At 40.6% G+C, this 16,135-nt stretch overlaps 1 protein-coding gene across 2 annotated transcripts in view; it reads right to left on the bottom strand.

Annotated features, from left to right (window-relative positions):
- LOC137250521 (uncharacterized) overlaps positions 1-16,135 on the bottom strand; it is a 131,863-nt gene that overhangs the window by 95,758 nt on the left and 19,970 nt on the right. For both annotated transcript variants that reach the window (XM_067783478.1, XM_067783487.1), the window contains exons 2-3: positions 12,069-12,186; positions 9,236-9,381 (exon numbers count right to left, since the gene is read on the bottom strand). In XM_067783478.1, the coding sequence (XP_067639579.1) occupies positions 9,236-9,381; positions 12,069-12,186 (264 nt within the window). The remainder of the gene's footprint in view (positions 1-9,235; positions 9,382-12,068; positions 12,187-16,135) is intronic.

Genomic DNA, 16,135 nt, shown 5'->3' with positions numbered 1-16,135 from the left:
ATAATTTTTACAGGGAACGGGCAAAAAGGGGGCATTATATCTCCGGGGCCAAGCATTTCCGTTTCGCGCATATAAAGTCTTAGTTTTACTTTAACTCCATATTTCAGGAGTTAATGGTGGCACTTCTGCCTCCATCACATTTTTTTTCTCTTCGTTTCTTCATTTTCTTCCTTTCTTTGTTTTAATTTTTCTACGTCAGTTTGACATTTAATTTTTCTTTGTATTTTTATATCTCCACTTTCTACCATATACACATTTTTCTTTTGCATATGCACCAAATTAGGATTTTCAATCATTCGATCTTTTTTGCCATCTTTTCATTTTTTTTGTACTTACTTCTATTATTATTGGCAAAATCAATTGCAACATCACACCCCGAGGGTGTATATGCACAGTGTGCCTTCAGCACCAAGAACATTTTTTTTGATTACACATTTTTGATTTTTAATTTTCGCGGTTTACCATCACGCGGGCAGCTTTGATACTACCAGAGCACTCATTATCAAAGATCACTAGCGAGTGATCTTGTCTGAGTGTGGTCATAGGTACAAATGCATGTTTGAGTTTTTTTTTGTTTCAGCTACTCAACTGCAGCGGCGCCGTTGGATAAGAAGAGTAACTTGGTGAGTGTTTTGAGTGACTTATTAAAATTTATCAAAATACACCTGTTTAGTTGTATGTACATGTGTTAGCATAGATTCCTGCTCTTGCAAAAATAGAACAGGAATTAGCAAATCCAAAAAATAAAAACAGATTGCGACGAACATATGTGCATGCATGAAAAACGTCACAAACGTACATTTGCACTTACATACATACCATTTGTTTTCATATGCACATAAATCCCATTCCTTTGATGACCTACTTTTGCTGGTACATAATTGATCTTATGTTTACTTAAGTGGTTGCGGTAGGTCAGGGATTAGGGTACTTGAATTTTTTTATTCACCCTCTTATTTTATTTTATTTGAATTTGTATCTATAGAATATAGAATTAGCTCCTATTAATAATATCGCATTAGGGTGGCCCTAAAAGTTTAAATTTTTTTGTTTGCGGCCAGGCACTTGGTCTATTAGCCGTAGGTATTTTTTTTTTTATAGAATTGAATTTGGAATGTATCCACTGGTTCTTGCACTCTTATGAATTTTTAATGTTCGCCAGTAATAAAAGTTAGCATTAAGTTTGAGCAATTTTTTTTATTGTTACTTTGAGTAAACTTTTGAAGCCCTTGGAAAATTATTTTGTAGTAAACTTTGAGTTTAAAGTTTTATTGAAATTATTGAACTGGTAGTAGGGTATTAGTCGGTAATTTGTAAACCAAAAATTTTGTAAATAAATTATAAGAATTATGTTTGAATGAAATTTTAAGACATTCATAATGCAGGGCTAAGTCGAATTTTGGTGTTGGTGCTGCGCTTGCGCGCGGTAAGGTAAGGTGAAGGTGAGTAATAGGGAAATGACTTGACGGATGGACAGACTCAGGTCAGGTTTGGGGGCACTGTAAGGTAAACAGGAGTCAGCACAGTGCCCACGGTGCAGTGCAAGTTGCACTGCAGAGGGAGGGTAGACTCCACCTGACAGGACAGGCCTTCACCTTTTTCTGCCCCTCATGCTTTCCCCTCTATAACTTTGCCCCTCACGTCTATTTCTATCTATTTCAGCTTTCCTTTGTAATCACATGCAGGTATGAACCTTTTTTGTTCATGTGGCTGCGGGTGAGGTCGGTGGTGCAATACCACGCCCAAGACGACGAGCTAGCCTGGGCCCGCAAGCATACCTGCTTGCCGCCGCTCCTCACCACCCAAACAGTCAGCCACGTAACAAAGTACCTCCCCATCCTTTGTCGGTATGTTCGGATTCTGATTCTGCAGAAGTCGAAGTGTATCCTCCGACGTCACCACGCATGGTATCCACACCTTAACTTTTGGTACCGTTGTGATTTGAGCTTTATCCACCACCTCCAACCGCGCGATCGTGCCTTGCCTTTGGAGGTTTGGAACCACTTCTTCCAGCCATCGCAGGCTCGCGATGTTGTCGCACGCTGACATCTCACACCAGACTTATGAAGCATTAATGGCCGCTATTGAGAGACGTTACGAAGGCGAGCACAGGAAACAGATATACCAAATTGAGTTGCAAAACCGCTACCAAAAACGAATGAGACTTTGCAGGAGTTGCGTCGGATGTCGAAAGGCTGGCCCATTTAGCAAATGTGGACGCAACCGTGGAATACATCGAGAGGGTAAAAATCCAAAGCTTTATAAATGGCATACGGGACGTGGAAACGAAGCGAGCTACATACGCAAATCCAAAGCCAACATTTGCTGAAACTGTATCCCATGCACTGACTCAGGAAACAGCGTCACTTTTGAGTAAGCCCGCATACAAAGCTCATCGCGTGGAAGTAGAAAAGCCAGATTGGATAGACATAATTTTGGAAGCACTGAAGAGATCACAACAAAAAAATGCCGGAGTTATGAAATGTTTCAAGTGCGGCAACCCAGCTCACATTCTACGTCATCGCAGCACCGGTCCTAATAGTTCCAACAATGTGGGTGGCCGCAAACGCAGAGCTGAAGGAGATGAGCAAATCTCCAAGTTTACTCAGTCGTTAAACTAAAGCGAGTCAGCGGCAATTGAACGCCCCATAATCTCTATCTCGCAAATTGGAAGAAGGTCCAGCAATCTCACCATCGGGAGACGTGTGGTTGGAAAGGAACGTTTACTGACTGTAGAAACGAGTGCATCTCATTCCATCTTTCGATCGGATTTAGTCAACGAGAAGATAAGACCATTGAATGGAGCAATATTGGTTACAACCACTGGAGTAGACACCCAGGTTCTAGGAGAAGTAGCATGTGAAGTCGCAATTGGGAACGTCACGGTACTACAGAATTTTTTAGTGGCAGAGATTGTTGATGCAATCATAATTGGAGTGGAATTCTTAATCGACCAAGGCATCAAGATCGACATGCAAAGCAAGAAGATGCGATATAAGAACATAGATGTGCCACTTAATTTTGGCTACGAAAAAGGCCACAGCAGTAAACAAGTGCTGGTGGAGAAGAATCAGCAAATACCACCAAAATCGGAGGCGGTCATTTGGGCAAAGATTGATGGAGATTGTGGAAAAAACAAATTGTGGGCTGTCGAGGCAGCAAACAAATCAACAACGAAAATACTTGTAGGAAAAACCCTGGGTACAACTAAACAAGATGGACGTATTCCGGTACGAGTACTCAATAAGTTCAAGTCACCATTCAAACTGATACTATATTGGGAAGATGCCAAGAGGCTGATGTAATTATTAACTGTGAATAGACCCAGCAAAACGTTTCAACAAGCAACATTGATCTTTCAAATGACATCACGGCATGGACGGAGGGTATAGAGGAAGACTATCAGAATAAGGCAAATCAACTGCTCCTAAAGTACGCAAATATATTTGGCCAAGATGGCTCCAATCCAGGCCGCACCAATGTTGTGAAACATCAAATTAGCACTGGAGATGCGAGGACGATCCGTCAAGCTCCTCGTAGTCTTTCACTGGCGAAGGGGAAAGTTGTGAGTCAAATCATACAAGAAATAAGCGACAGCTAGTCGATTGAGCTCATCGGTGGTACTTGTGAAGAAGAAGGATGGAAAAATGAGGTTTTGCGTGGACTACCGGAAGTTGAATGACGTTACGAAAAAGTATAGCTACCCATTGCCAAGAATTGACGACACTCTGGTGTCGCTCTCTGGTACGAAACGGTTTTCCACACTGGACCTTAAAAGCGGCTACTGGCAAGTGGAAGTGAAGGAGGAAGACAAGGAGAAAACAGCCTTCAGTGTCGGTGCTGGTCTTTGGAAATTTATAGTCTTTTGGATTTATGGATCAGGTGTAATGTATCCAAAGTGACTGCATACATATCTACACACATAACACACACGGTGTCTAAGTTGTTTAGTCTGTAACTAAGAATTTGCTGACACCGCGTATTCCTCTACTCCAACATTTTCACACGCTTTCAGCAAGTACATTGAAGCAACTTATGAATGTGTGTACGAATGTGTATGCATACGCTTGGCTACATGACTTTTGTTATTTTGTTAGACTTAGTAAGAATGTAAGAATTAAGAGTAAATATGTATATGTTTATGTAGTAACTAAGTAGCGCATAAGAATTATGTATAAATACGCTGAAGTTTTTATTAATAAAGAAGATTCGGTATTCGGCACTCAAGGGTGCCACCTCCTTAAATAATCTTGTTTAAATATTTAGGGGTATGTATGGTGTCTCCACTCAAATAAATAATTTAATATATTTTACACAGGTACTGAAAGGACTCCATTGGAAAACATGTTTAGTGTACTTAGACGACAATATCGAATTGGGAAAGAACTTTAAAGAACATCTTAAGAACTTAGAGGAAGTTTTCCAGACAATACCTGGCGGTGGTCTGAAACTAAGTGCCAAAAAGTGTTCGCTGTTTAAAAAGGAAGTAAGTTATTTGGGTCACGTGGTAACGACATAGGGCATCTACACTGCGAATGAAAAGATAGAGGCTGTAAAGGATTGGCCAAGACAACAGAACCTGCATGAATTGAGAAGTTTCCTTTGGCTGTGCACATATTACCGCCAATTTGTACCAAAATTTGCCAGCGTAGCCCATAGCCTCCATGAGCTTACAAGAAACAAGTAAGGAAGGTTAAGTTCGGGTGTACCCGAACATTACATACTCAGCTGAGAGCTATGGTGAAAACATAAGGGAAAATAACCATGTAGGAAAATGAACCGAGGGAAACCCTGGGATGTGTTTGTATGACATGTGTATCAAATGAAAAGCATTAAAGAGTATTTTAAAAGGGAGTAATCCTTAGTTCCATAGGTGGACGCCGTTTCGAGATATCTCCATAAAGGTGGACCAGGGGTGACCCTAGAATTTGTTTGTACAATATGGGTATCAAACGAAAGGTGTTAATGAGTATTTTAAAAGGGAGTGGGCCTTAGTTCTATAGGTGGACGCCGTCTCGAAATATCGCCATAAAGGTGGACCAGGGGTGACGCTAGAATATGTTTGAAAGATATGGGTATCAAATGAAAGGTATTAATGAGAGCTTTAAAAGGGAGTGGTGGTAGTTGTATATGTGAAGGCGTTTTCCAGATATCGACCAAAATGTGGACCAGGGTGACCCAGAACATCATCTGTTGGATACCGCTAATTTATTTATATATGTAATACCTGCCAAGATTTCAAGGGTTCTTTATTTCGCCCTGCAGAACTTTTTCATTTTCTTCTACTTAATATGGTAGGTGTCACAACCATTTTACAAAGTTTTTTCTAAAGTTATATTTCGCGTCAATAAACCAATCCAATTACCATGTTTCATCCCTCTTTTCGTATTTGGTATAGAATTATGGCATTTTTTTCATTTTTCGTAATTTTCGATATCGAAAAAGTGGCCGTGGTCATAGTCGGATTTCGTTCATTTTTTTTCCCAAGATAAAGTGAGTTCAGATAAGTTCGTGAACTAAGTTCAGTAAAGATATGTCGATTTTTGATCAAGTTATCATGTTAACGGCCACGCGGAGGGACATACGGACGACTGTGTATAAAAACTGGGCGTGGCTTCAACCGATTTCGCCGATTTTCACAGAAAATAGTTAACGTCATACTATCTATGCCCCTACCAAATTTCAAAAGGATTGGTAAATAGACAAATTAAATGAAAAAGGGCGGAGCCACGCCCATTTTGAAATTTTCTTTTATTTTTGTATTTTGTTGCACCATATCATTACTGGAGTTGAATGTTGACATAATTTACTTATATACTGTAAAGATATTAAATTTTTTGTTAAAATTTTACTTTAAAAAAATTTTTTTTTTAAAAGTGGGCGTGGTCCTTCTCCGATTTTGCTAATTTTTATTAAGCGTATATATAGTAATAGGAGTAACGTTCCTGCCAAATTTCATCATGATATCTTCAACGACTGCCAAATTACAGCTTGCAAAAGTTTTAAATTACCTTCTTTTAAAAGTGGGCGGTGCCACGCCCATTGTCCAAAATTTTACTAGTTTTCTATTCTGTGTCATAAGTTTCATCGTTTTAGCTTTCTGTGGTAATGCATTATCGCACTTTTCCGGTTTTTCGAAATTTTCGATATCGAAAAAGTGGGCGTGGTTATAGTGCGATTTCGTTCATTTTAAATAGCGATCTGAGATGAGTGCTCAGGAACCTACATACCAAATTTCATCAATTTACCTGAAAATTTACTCAAGTTATCGTGCTAACGGACGGACGGACGGACGGACGGACGGACATGGCTCAATCAAATTTTTTTTTCGATCCTGATTATTTTGATATATGGAAGTCTATATCTATCTCGATTCCTTTATACCTGTACAACCAACCGTTATCCAATCAAACTTAATATACTTTGTGAGCTCTGCTCAACTGAGTATAAAAATAAAGTTTCTGAATGGAAGAAGGAGCAAGATGTGGCCCTCCAAACATTGAAAGAGCGTTTGTGCACTGCCCCAATGTTGGCATATCCGATTGCAGGAGCAACATTTATTCTAGATACAGATGCCAGTGAATATGCTATAGCAGGCGTTTTATCACAACTAGTCGACGGACAGGAGATTTCAGCCTACGAACTGGAAAACCAGAGAAGAACTATTGCGTTACACGCAGAGAGTTGCTGGCATTGGTAGAGTGCATTAAACATTTTCACAAGTACCTCTACGGGCAGCGATTCCGAATCAGGACAGATGGCGTTGAAATGGCTCCTGCAGTTCCGTAATTCACAAGGTCAATTGGCACGGTGGATCGGGCGACTACAAAGCTATGACTTTTACATTGAGCATCGGAAAGGTAGTACCCAGGGAATGGCGATGCAATGTCACGAAGACCATGTAATTTGGAATGCAAACACTGTTCGAAAGCTGAGGCTAAGGAAAACATCATAGATGTCCGGCTTATGACTATAATGTGTTCGGATGAATGGACCATGGAACAACTAAGGAAGTGTCAGCAAGAAGATACAGATCTGTCACATGTTATGCGAGGGCTCGAAAGAAACGAAAACCAAATAAAGAGATGTCAGCAGAGAGTCCTATTGCGAAGTCATATTGGAACAGTTTGGATACAGGATGGTCAATGTAAGAGGAAACTAGTAGTTGTTCCCAGGAAAAGGATTCCTGACGTTCTCAACGAGCTACATAATGGTCCAAGTGGAGGTCATCTGGGGATCACGAAGACGCTTGAGAAAATTAAGCAGAGATTCTATTGGGTTCTTTGCCGTCAGTCGGTCATGGAGTGGATTGCCAACTGCGAGGTTTGCAGCAGAGCGAAGGGGCCCGAATCCCCAAGTCGTGGCCAGATGAAGCAATATAACTCAGGTGCACCATTTGAAAGGATCGCTATGGATATCGCAGTTCCATTTCCTACTAGCAATAGCGGAAACAAATATGTACTGGTGGTTATGGATTACTTTAGCAAATGGCCAGAGGTATACTCAATCCCAAATCAAGAAGCTGAAACAATATCAGAAGTGTTTGCAAATAATTGGGGTGGAGGTGTACCAATGGAGTTATATTGTGACCAAGGCAGGAATTTTGAAGCAGCTGTGTTCCAAGAAATGTGTAAGACATTGGGCATTCGAAAAACACGGATACAGTTGTATTGCATCCTCAACCCGTTGGTATGGTGGAACGATACAATAGAACCTTGGAGGAGCGCTTGAGGAAAGTAGTGGACAAGTTCCATAAAGAGTGGGATACATACATATTATTATTCTTGATGGCTTACCTATCGGCAGTGCATGAAACAACGGGCCAAACTCCCGCAAAGGTAATTTCTGGCAATGACCTTCGACTGTCAACTGATTTGATGTCTGGGATAAATGCCGATTCGGAGAGAAATACCAAGAAATCCACTGGCGTCTTGGAGGAAGAGATGAAGGAAATACACGATCTTGTAAGACAACGAACCAAGATTATGAGTGACAAGATGAAAGCCAGATATGATAAAGCAATTAAGTCAGAAGGCTTTCGGGAAGGAGATTTGGTGCTGTTATACAACCCACAACGAAAAAATGGTTTGTCTCCGAAATTACAGTGTAAGTAGGAAGGCCCATAAAAATTGTAAAACGAATCAACGATGTAGTTTGCAACATACTAACCACGAAAGAAAATGAAAGTGGTTCATTTGGACAGGATGGCAGTGTTTAGATCGGGACGAGCCGACTTAGGTGGAGGGCAGTGTGGCGAATGTTAGCATAACTAGACTGTTAGTAAATAAAGGCACAACAACAATAAAGCAAGCTGCCACTCTTGTGTACACGAACACATCAATTTAATCCATTTACACGCGTACATAAAGGCGACGAAGAGATATTCCACACACACAGATGTAGTCATCGCCGAAGTAGTTACTCATACATACACACGCATATGACCAGTAGAAAAGCATTGACTACAAATATACATGTACATATATAGCTGGTAACCAAGCAGGAGATACAACAGTTGCAGAAGGTGAAACGTCTAGACCTTTGGAGAAATATGCGGAAGAGACAATAGATAGAATAAAAGCAGCGCGAGCTGACGAACGAGTAATCAGTTTGAGTTAAACACGCTTTTGTTAAGTACTTGATATTGAAGTATAATTGTACTACTCCCAAAATCTAAAGAAAGACCAGCTTGAAATAGTGAAAATTGCAGTGAATTTTTCGACAGTTTAGCGATTCGAACGTTAGCAGAAAGTTTGAAATAAGCGGAATTTCCCCGAAATTCGTTCCAATATAAAGAAAAGTGTAGTTATTTGGGTTGAAAGAAATTTTTTTCAAAATCAAATTTTATAGTCAAATTGTTTTTCTTGTTTCGTTCTCGATAAATTGCACTAAAGATGGCGCAACGCCGAAACCGGTTTGTCTCCGTACCAAACTTGACGCGGAATGGCGGGAAATGGTTCCAATTCAAGTAATTGCTGTATATTGGAACAATTTTCCATCATTCCTTGTCAAATTTGATTTGAAAACGAACCGGGTTCGGTGTTGTGCCATCTTCAGTGCTATTTTTTGAGAACGAAAAGGGAAACTAATATTTTACCTATGCACTTGGTATTTGAGAAAAGTTTCTTTTGACACAAGTCTTCACTTTTGCACCCTATCGAAAAATCAACAACATAAAAGACAACATAACTTTCAATTAAAACCAAAAGCTTTGCCTGCAATTAAAAATACTTACCCTCTATTACGTATTCTGAATGCTTCTGCTCTATACCCCGTTTCGTCTGGGCTTATATATAAATACGTGAAATTCATTCTTCGGCAGCGGAAAGCCCTAGGATTGTCGAGGGTCATTCCATGGTGCATATACCAGATACCTTCGAACTGTAAATAATTAAAGCATAACGTCGCTGCGCTCCCAAAAACAGTTATGTGTTTTTCAGTAACTTTTCAGGAGATCAAAAACATTTATTTCTGGTGTCCATTTGCAAAATTTTGCAAATGTCGTATTTTGAAATATTTTATGGAAAGTACGTTATTGATGTGTGAAGGAAAAAATCATTATTTTTAACCAATTACGACGTGATAAATATTTGCGCCGTTTTATAGCACATAGCTGCTTTCAAACATGATTCAAATTTGCTTTCGGCGGCAGGGAAATGCATGCAATTTTTGCCGTTATTCCTCATTATGATTACGGAGATTACCCCTTAAGCCCATGGGAGGTGTAGCTTCATCAATCAGATGTCTGTTGGGCTGCCCAGGTTTCTGGGTATTCAACAGAAACAGAACTGTTTGGGAGTACTCTCGCCTCATTGTGTACGTGGTGTTCTGGGGACGTAAGAAAACAGGCCGTAGCGGTTCTGAGAGTAGTATTTTGGCAGGCCTGTATTTTCTTCCAGTGAGTAACCTTTAGGCTTGGCGACCATATCGGGGCGCGAAGCATGCAACCGGCCGGCTAATTGCTTTGTAAGTAGTAATGAGTGTTTCTTTGTCTTTACCCCAAGTGCTGCCGGAAAGAGGTTTGGCGATTTTATTACGGCTCTGGATTTTCGGTACAATCCAAAATGTAGATCCTGATCGAACGTCACACCCAAGATTTTAGGGTGTAAGACAGTCGGTAGCGTATTGCCGATGTCGGGATTAAATAGATTATATTGCACTGTGTGGTGGGTGATAAACGCGAGACGGCCTGCATTTCCGCTCTCGCGATCTCTTCTGTGGACGTTATGTCCAGAGCAGGTCCTCAGCAGATCTTGCTGTATGTTTGGTCTTTTGGATCGCTGCAATGTGCTTCATGAAATCAACTACATATCTCCGTGATCTTTCCAGTTAACCCATAACAGTTTAACTGCTGAATTTTGAAGTGCAACGGGGTTAACGTCGTCACTCTGGGGGTACGTCTGAGTTGAGGGAGGCCAGGGCGCAATTGCTGTTGTGGCCTTGGGACTAGACTTCCCTGGGTAAGCATTTGGGTACCCGATGTAGTTGGGTTTGCGGCCTAGCAGTATGGCGCGATAAAACCCGTCGGGGGATTGCCGTCGCTGAGACCAGAACATCTAAGAAAGTGGCATCGTCCAAGGCAGGAGCTGCATTGGACAAATGTTGCAACCATATATATTCTGTGCTGGCAAACGGTGCAAAAGGTGGTAGAGCCCAAAGAATTTGTTTCTATGACCTACTCGAGTGCTAGTGCCGGAAAGAGGGGGAGAAGAAGACGGGGGCGGGGGCTGATGATCGGCATTGCTACCGACTCTACTACGGAGATTGTAGTTATGAGGAGGAGCGATGTTGTTGTTGTTGTAGCGATAGGGTTGCTCCCCGAAGGCTTTGGGGAGTGTTATCGATGTGATGGTCCTTTGCCGGATACAGGTCCGGTACGCTCCGGTACCACAGCACCATTAAGGTGCTAGCCCGATCATCTCGGGAATGATTTATGTGCCCACATTAAACATTCAGGCCATCTCCTCCCTCCCCACCCCCAAGTTCCATGAGGAGCTTGGGGTCGCCAGAGCCTCGCCTGTTAGTGAAACAGGATTCGCCGCGGATAGGCGAGGTTAACAATTGGGTTTGGAGAAGCTATATATTGCGATGGGAACCTGAAGGGTTGCGCTACACACCCCTTGAATCTGGTATTTTAGTCGCCTCTTACGACAGGCATACCTACCGCGGGTATATTCTGACCCCCTTACCCATCGGGGGAGGAGCGATCATATGAGCTGGTGGCGCCATGGGGCCGGAGCAGCAGTGGTTACTTGTTATGGCTTGCTGAGAAGCGGGGCAGGTAGAAGGAAGTGAACGCTGACTACGGGACTCCCTTGGGCGTAATCAGCAAGGAGCCAAATTTATAAAAGTTATGACGGATTCGGGTTTTGGGCTCTAGCCCAGAACATCCTGTCCGATGCAACCATCTCTTGCACGTGACACATTGACAAGAGTGTGCCCGTCCTAAAAAGATTATTTTCCGGCAAACGCAGCAAAACCATTTCTCTGCACCGGGGTCAGGTAGAGGTCCTGGATTGCGTTCGATACCCTCCCGGAGCAGGAGAATATTGCGCAGTCACGCTGCAAGGATCTGCTGGGAGGATGACAATTTGAGGGAGGGACGCAACAAATTAAATGGGGTTACACTGAATTGGTCGGGAAAAATCCGGAGTCGCTCCGGTTCGTAGAACCTGCTGCCTTGGGAAGCGAGATGGTTTGTAATTATTTTTTACATTGAAATCAAAGCACTTTCGCCAGCGATTCAAAAAAATTATAAGCTAGTGAGTAAGTACATAACCGTTTTTCAGAGTACTTCTAGTACTGTGAGCACATAGTTGTTTTCATTCACTTCTAAACCAAAAGAGATATAAAAAAACTGCATATGCAGAAATGTGGGCTCTATATAGTGATAACAAAATATGCAATAAAAAAAATTTTAAGAAAAACACATAACTGTTTTCGTTAGCGCAGCGACGATAAGCTTTTAAAATGGTTTTAAAATCTATGCATAGTACTATAAAATTGGCCCAGCTATATACATAGAGCTGACACTTAATTTATTTAAGTATATAAAACTTCATACTCACACGTGCTCTGTCGACTCTTTGCAAATATTGTATATCTGTTCGACACGAACCTGGCTTTCGGCCTTGTCCGGCCACCAAATATGATGATGTCAAAAAAATTAAAACTAACAAAGGGGAACTGAAAAAAAAAAATGAAATTAATTAAAAAACAAGTAAGGAAGGCTAAGTTCGGGTGTAACCGAATATTACATACTCAGCTGAGAGCTTTGGAGACAAAATAAAGTAAAATTACCATGTAGGAAAATGAACCTAGGGTAACCCTGGAATGTGTATGTATGACATGGGTATCAAATGAAAGGTGTTAATGATTGTTTAAAAGGGAGTGGGCCTTAGTTCTATAGGTGGACGCCTTTTCGAGATATCGCCATAAAGGTGGACCAGGGTAACCCAGAACATCATTTGTTGGGTACCGCTAATTTATTTATATATGTAATACCACGAACAGTATTCCTGCCCTGACTCCAAAGGCTTTTGATTTCGTCCTGCAGAACTTTTTTATTTTCTTCTACTTAATATTGTAGGTGTTATATTTTTCGTCAATAAACCAATCCAATTACCATGTTTCATCTTTTTATTCATATTTGGTATGGAATTATGGAATTTTTCGTAATTTTCGATATCGAAAAAGTGGGCGTGGCCATAGTCGTATTTCGGCCATTTCTATACCAAAATAAAGTGAGTTCAGATAAGTGCGTGGACTAAGTTTAGTAAAGATATATCGATTTTTGGTCAAGTTATCGTGTTAACGGCCGAGCGGAAGGGAAGGGCGGTCGACTATGTATAAAAACTGGGCGTGTCTTCAACCGATTTCCCCCATTTTCATAGAAAACAGTTATCGTCATGGAATCCATGCCAATACCAAATTTCAAAATGATTGGTAAATTTTTGTTCGACTTATGGCATAAAAGTATTCTAGACAAATTAAATGAAAAAGGGCGGAGCCACGTCCGTTTTGAAATTTTCTTTTAGTTTTGTATTTTGTTGCACCATATCATTACTGGAGTTGAATGTTGACATAATTTACTTATATACTCTAAAGATATTAAATTTTTTATTATAATTTGACTTTTAAAAATTTTTTTTTATAGTGGGCGTGTTCGAAATCCGATTTTGTTGATTTTTATTTGGCAAACATATAGTAATAGGGGTAGCGTTCCTGCTAAATTTCATCATTATACCTTTAACGACTGCCAAATTACAGCTTGCAAAATATTTAAATAACCTTCTTTAAAAAGTGGCCGGTGCTACGCCCAATGTCCAAAATTTTACTAATTTTCTATTCTGCTGTCATAAGGTCAATCCACCCACCAAGTTTCATCGCTCTATCCATCTTTGATAACGAATTATCGCACTTTTTCGGTTTTTCGAAATTTTCGATATCGGAAAAGTGGGCGTGGTTATAGTCCGATTTCATTCATTTTAAACAGCGATCTGAGATGAGTGCCCAGGAACCTACATACCAAATTTCATCAAGATACCTCAAAATTTACTCAAGTTATCGTGTTCACGGAGAGACAGACGGACGGACGGACGGGCGGACGGACATGGCTAAATGGATTTCTTTTTTCGCCCAGGTCATTTTGATATATAGAAGTCTATATCTATCTAGATTAGTTTATGCCGGTACGGGGTACCGTTATGCGAACAAAATTAATATACTCTGTGAGCTCTGCTCAGTTGAGTATAACAAGTAAAGGTGTCTAAGTTCGGGTGTAACCGAACATTATATAATCAGCGTGAGCTTCAATTGTACATTTCATTTCAGATAAATAACTTTTCTACATAACACGTGGCTCCGCCCGTTTAAAAAAATATCTCCCCATTTCCTCGTATAATAAAACTTGATAAGTGAAATATCATTGATTCAAAACTATTTTTTGCTAAGTTATAGCTTATTATTCTAGTCTACGACTCTTTTAAGCTTATTTTATATCTAAGTTGCCGTAATCTTTAACCGATCCCGTCCATTTTTACTAGACATATTTTCTGCTATAAGGAAAATACGTGTACACAATTTTGTTACGATATGTTAATTTTTCTTCGAGTTATGGCTCCCGAAACAGAAAATGGCTTAGTCATAAAAGGGGCGCTACTACGCCCATTTTTTTAAATTTGAAGTTTTTCCTATTGATTGTTATAAATACACTTGGGAAATGAAATACCATTATATAAAGTTCTTTTCCAAAATATATAACTTATTTTATTCGTCCACGATCCTTTTAAAAATATTTTATATGAAAGTGGGCGTGGTCTTTAAAAGATTTCGTTAATTTTTTTTCAAATAATTCCTTATAGTAAAGGCAACCTCTCTGCCGAATTTTGTTATGATAGGTTTAATGATTTTTGATTTATGATTAATAATATTTGTAAAATTGATTTTATCACAAGTGGACGCTGCCACGCCCAATTGAAAAAATTTTTCCAAATTTTTATCAAGAGTCTTAATATCAGTCCCATTTCAAATTTCAACATTCTAGGTGTATTATTTACTAAATTATCAGGTTTTTTGTGTTTTCCAAAATTTTATATATGTATATAAAAAGTGGGCGTGGTAATCATTCGATTTCGCTCATTTTCAATACATATTCTGAGTCCAGATAAACTAGTGTGTCAAATTTGGTGAAGGTATCTCAATATTTACTCAAGTTATCGTGCTAACGGACGGACGGACGGACGGAGAGTTTGCCGGCACCAGTTCTGCATAGCTTTCGGGATCAATCTGTGATCCCGTCAAGGTCATTTCGGGATCAATTAGGGACTCTTTAAGGATCATATCTGGATGGTTTCAGGGATTCGTTCGGGATTATTTCGGGATAATTTGCGGATCCTTTCGGGATCATTTCACTATTCCGGGATCATTTGGCATCTTCACACAAGTACCTACCTATTTTTATACTCATCGTGCTTTGCACATCGAGAAAGATATAGACTTCCATATATCAAAATCATCTGTATCGAAAAAAAATTTGATTGAGCCATCACGAAATGACCCCGACGGGATTCCGTAAACCGTCAAGAAAGTATTACCAAAGGGTCCCTAAATGAACCCGAAAAAGTCCCGAAAAGACCCGGACGGATCCCGAAAACTATCCAGAAATGATTCCGTAAGAGTCCAAAATGATCCCGAAAAGACCCTGACTAGTACCTGGACGGATCACGTAAATCATCCAGAAATTATACCGGAAGAGTCCCCAAAAGATCCCGGAATAGTCCCGAAATGATCCCACATGTATCCCAAAAACTATCCAGAAATGATAGCGAAGAAGTCCCAAAATGACCCTACGGGATCACGGACGGATCGCGAAAATCAACCAGAAATTATCCCGGAAGGATCCCCAAATGATCCCGAAATAGTCCCGAAAAAGTCCCGAAATGACCCTGACGGGATCCCAAAAATCGTCCAGAAATGATACCAGAAGTATCCCCAGATGATCCCGAAAAAGACCCGAAATAACTCCGACGGGATTCCGGACACATCCCGAAAGTCGTCCAGAAATTATAGCGGAAGAGTCCCCAATGATCCGAGATGATCCCGAAATAACTCTCACGTGGTCCAGAAATGCTCTCGGAGGGATACCGAAAATGACCCGAAATAACCCCGACGGGATCTCAGATGTATCCCTAAAACTATCCAGAAATGATCGCGAAAAAGTCCCGAAATGCCCCTGACGGGATCCCGGACGGATCGCGAAAATCATCCAGAAATGATGCCGGACGGGTCCAAAAATAGTTCCAAAAAAGCCCCGAAACTACCCTATCGGAATCCCGAAAACCATCCGGAAATGATCTGGGTAGGATCCCGAAATGATCCCGAAATAGTCCCGAAAAAATACCGCAATGACCCTGGCGAGATCTCGAAAGTTTTCCGGAAATGATACCGGAAGGATCCCCAGAGGATCCCGAAAAAGTCCCGAAATAACTCCGACGGGTTCCATCCCGCAAATATTTCAGAAATTATACCGAAGGGGTTCCAAAATTATCCCGAAATAGTCCCGTAAAGGTCCCGAAATAATGCCGACGGGACGCCGGACGGATCCTGAAAACCATCCAGAAATAATCCTGTAAAA

The sequence above is a fragment of the Eurosta solidaginis genome, chromosome 1 (genome assembly GCF_040869045.1).
Source record: "Eurosta solidaginis isolate ZX-2024a chromosome 1, ASM4086904v1, whole genome shotgun sequence".
Taxonomy (NCBI): Eukaryota; Metazoa; Arthropoda; class Insecta; order Diptera; family Tephritidae; genus Eurosta; species Eurosta solidaginis.
The sequence above is the reverse complement of the archived record's forward strand: the minus strand, read 5'-3'. Positions and strand labels throughout refer to the sequence as shown.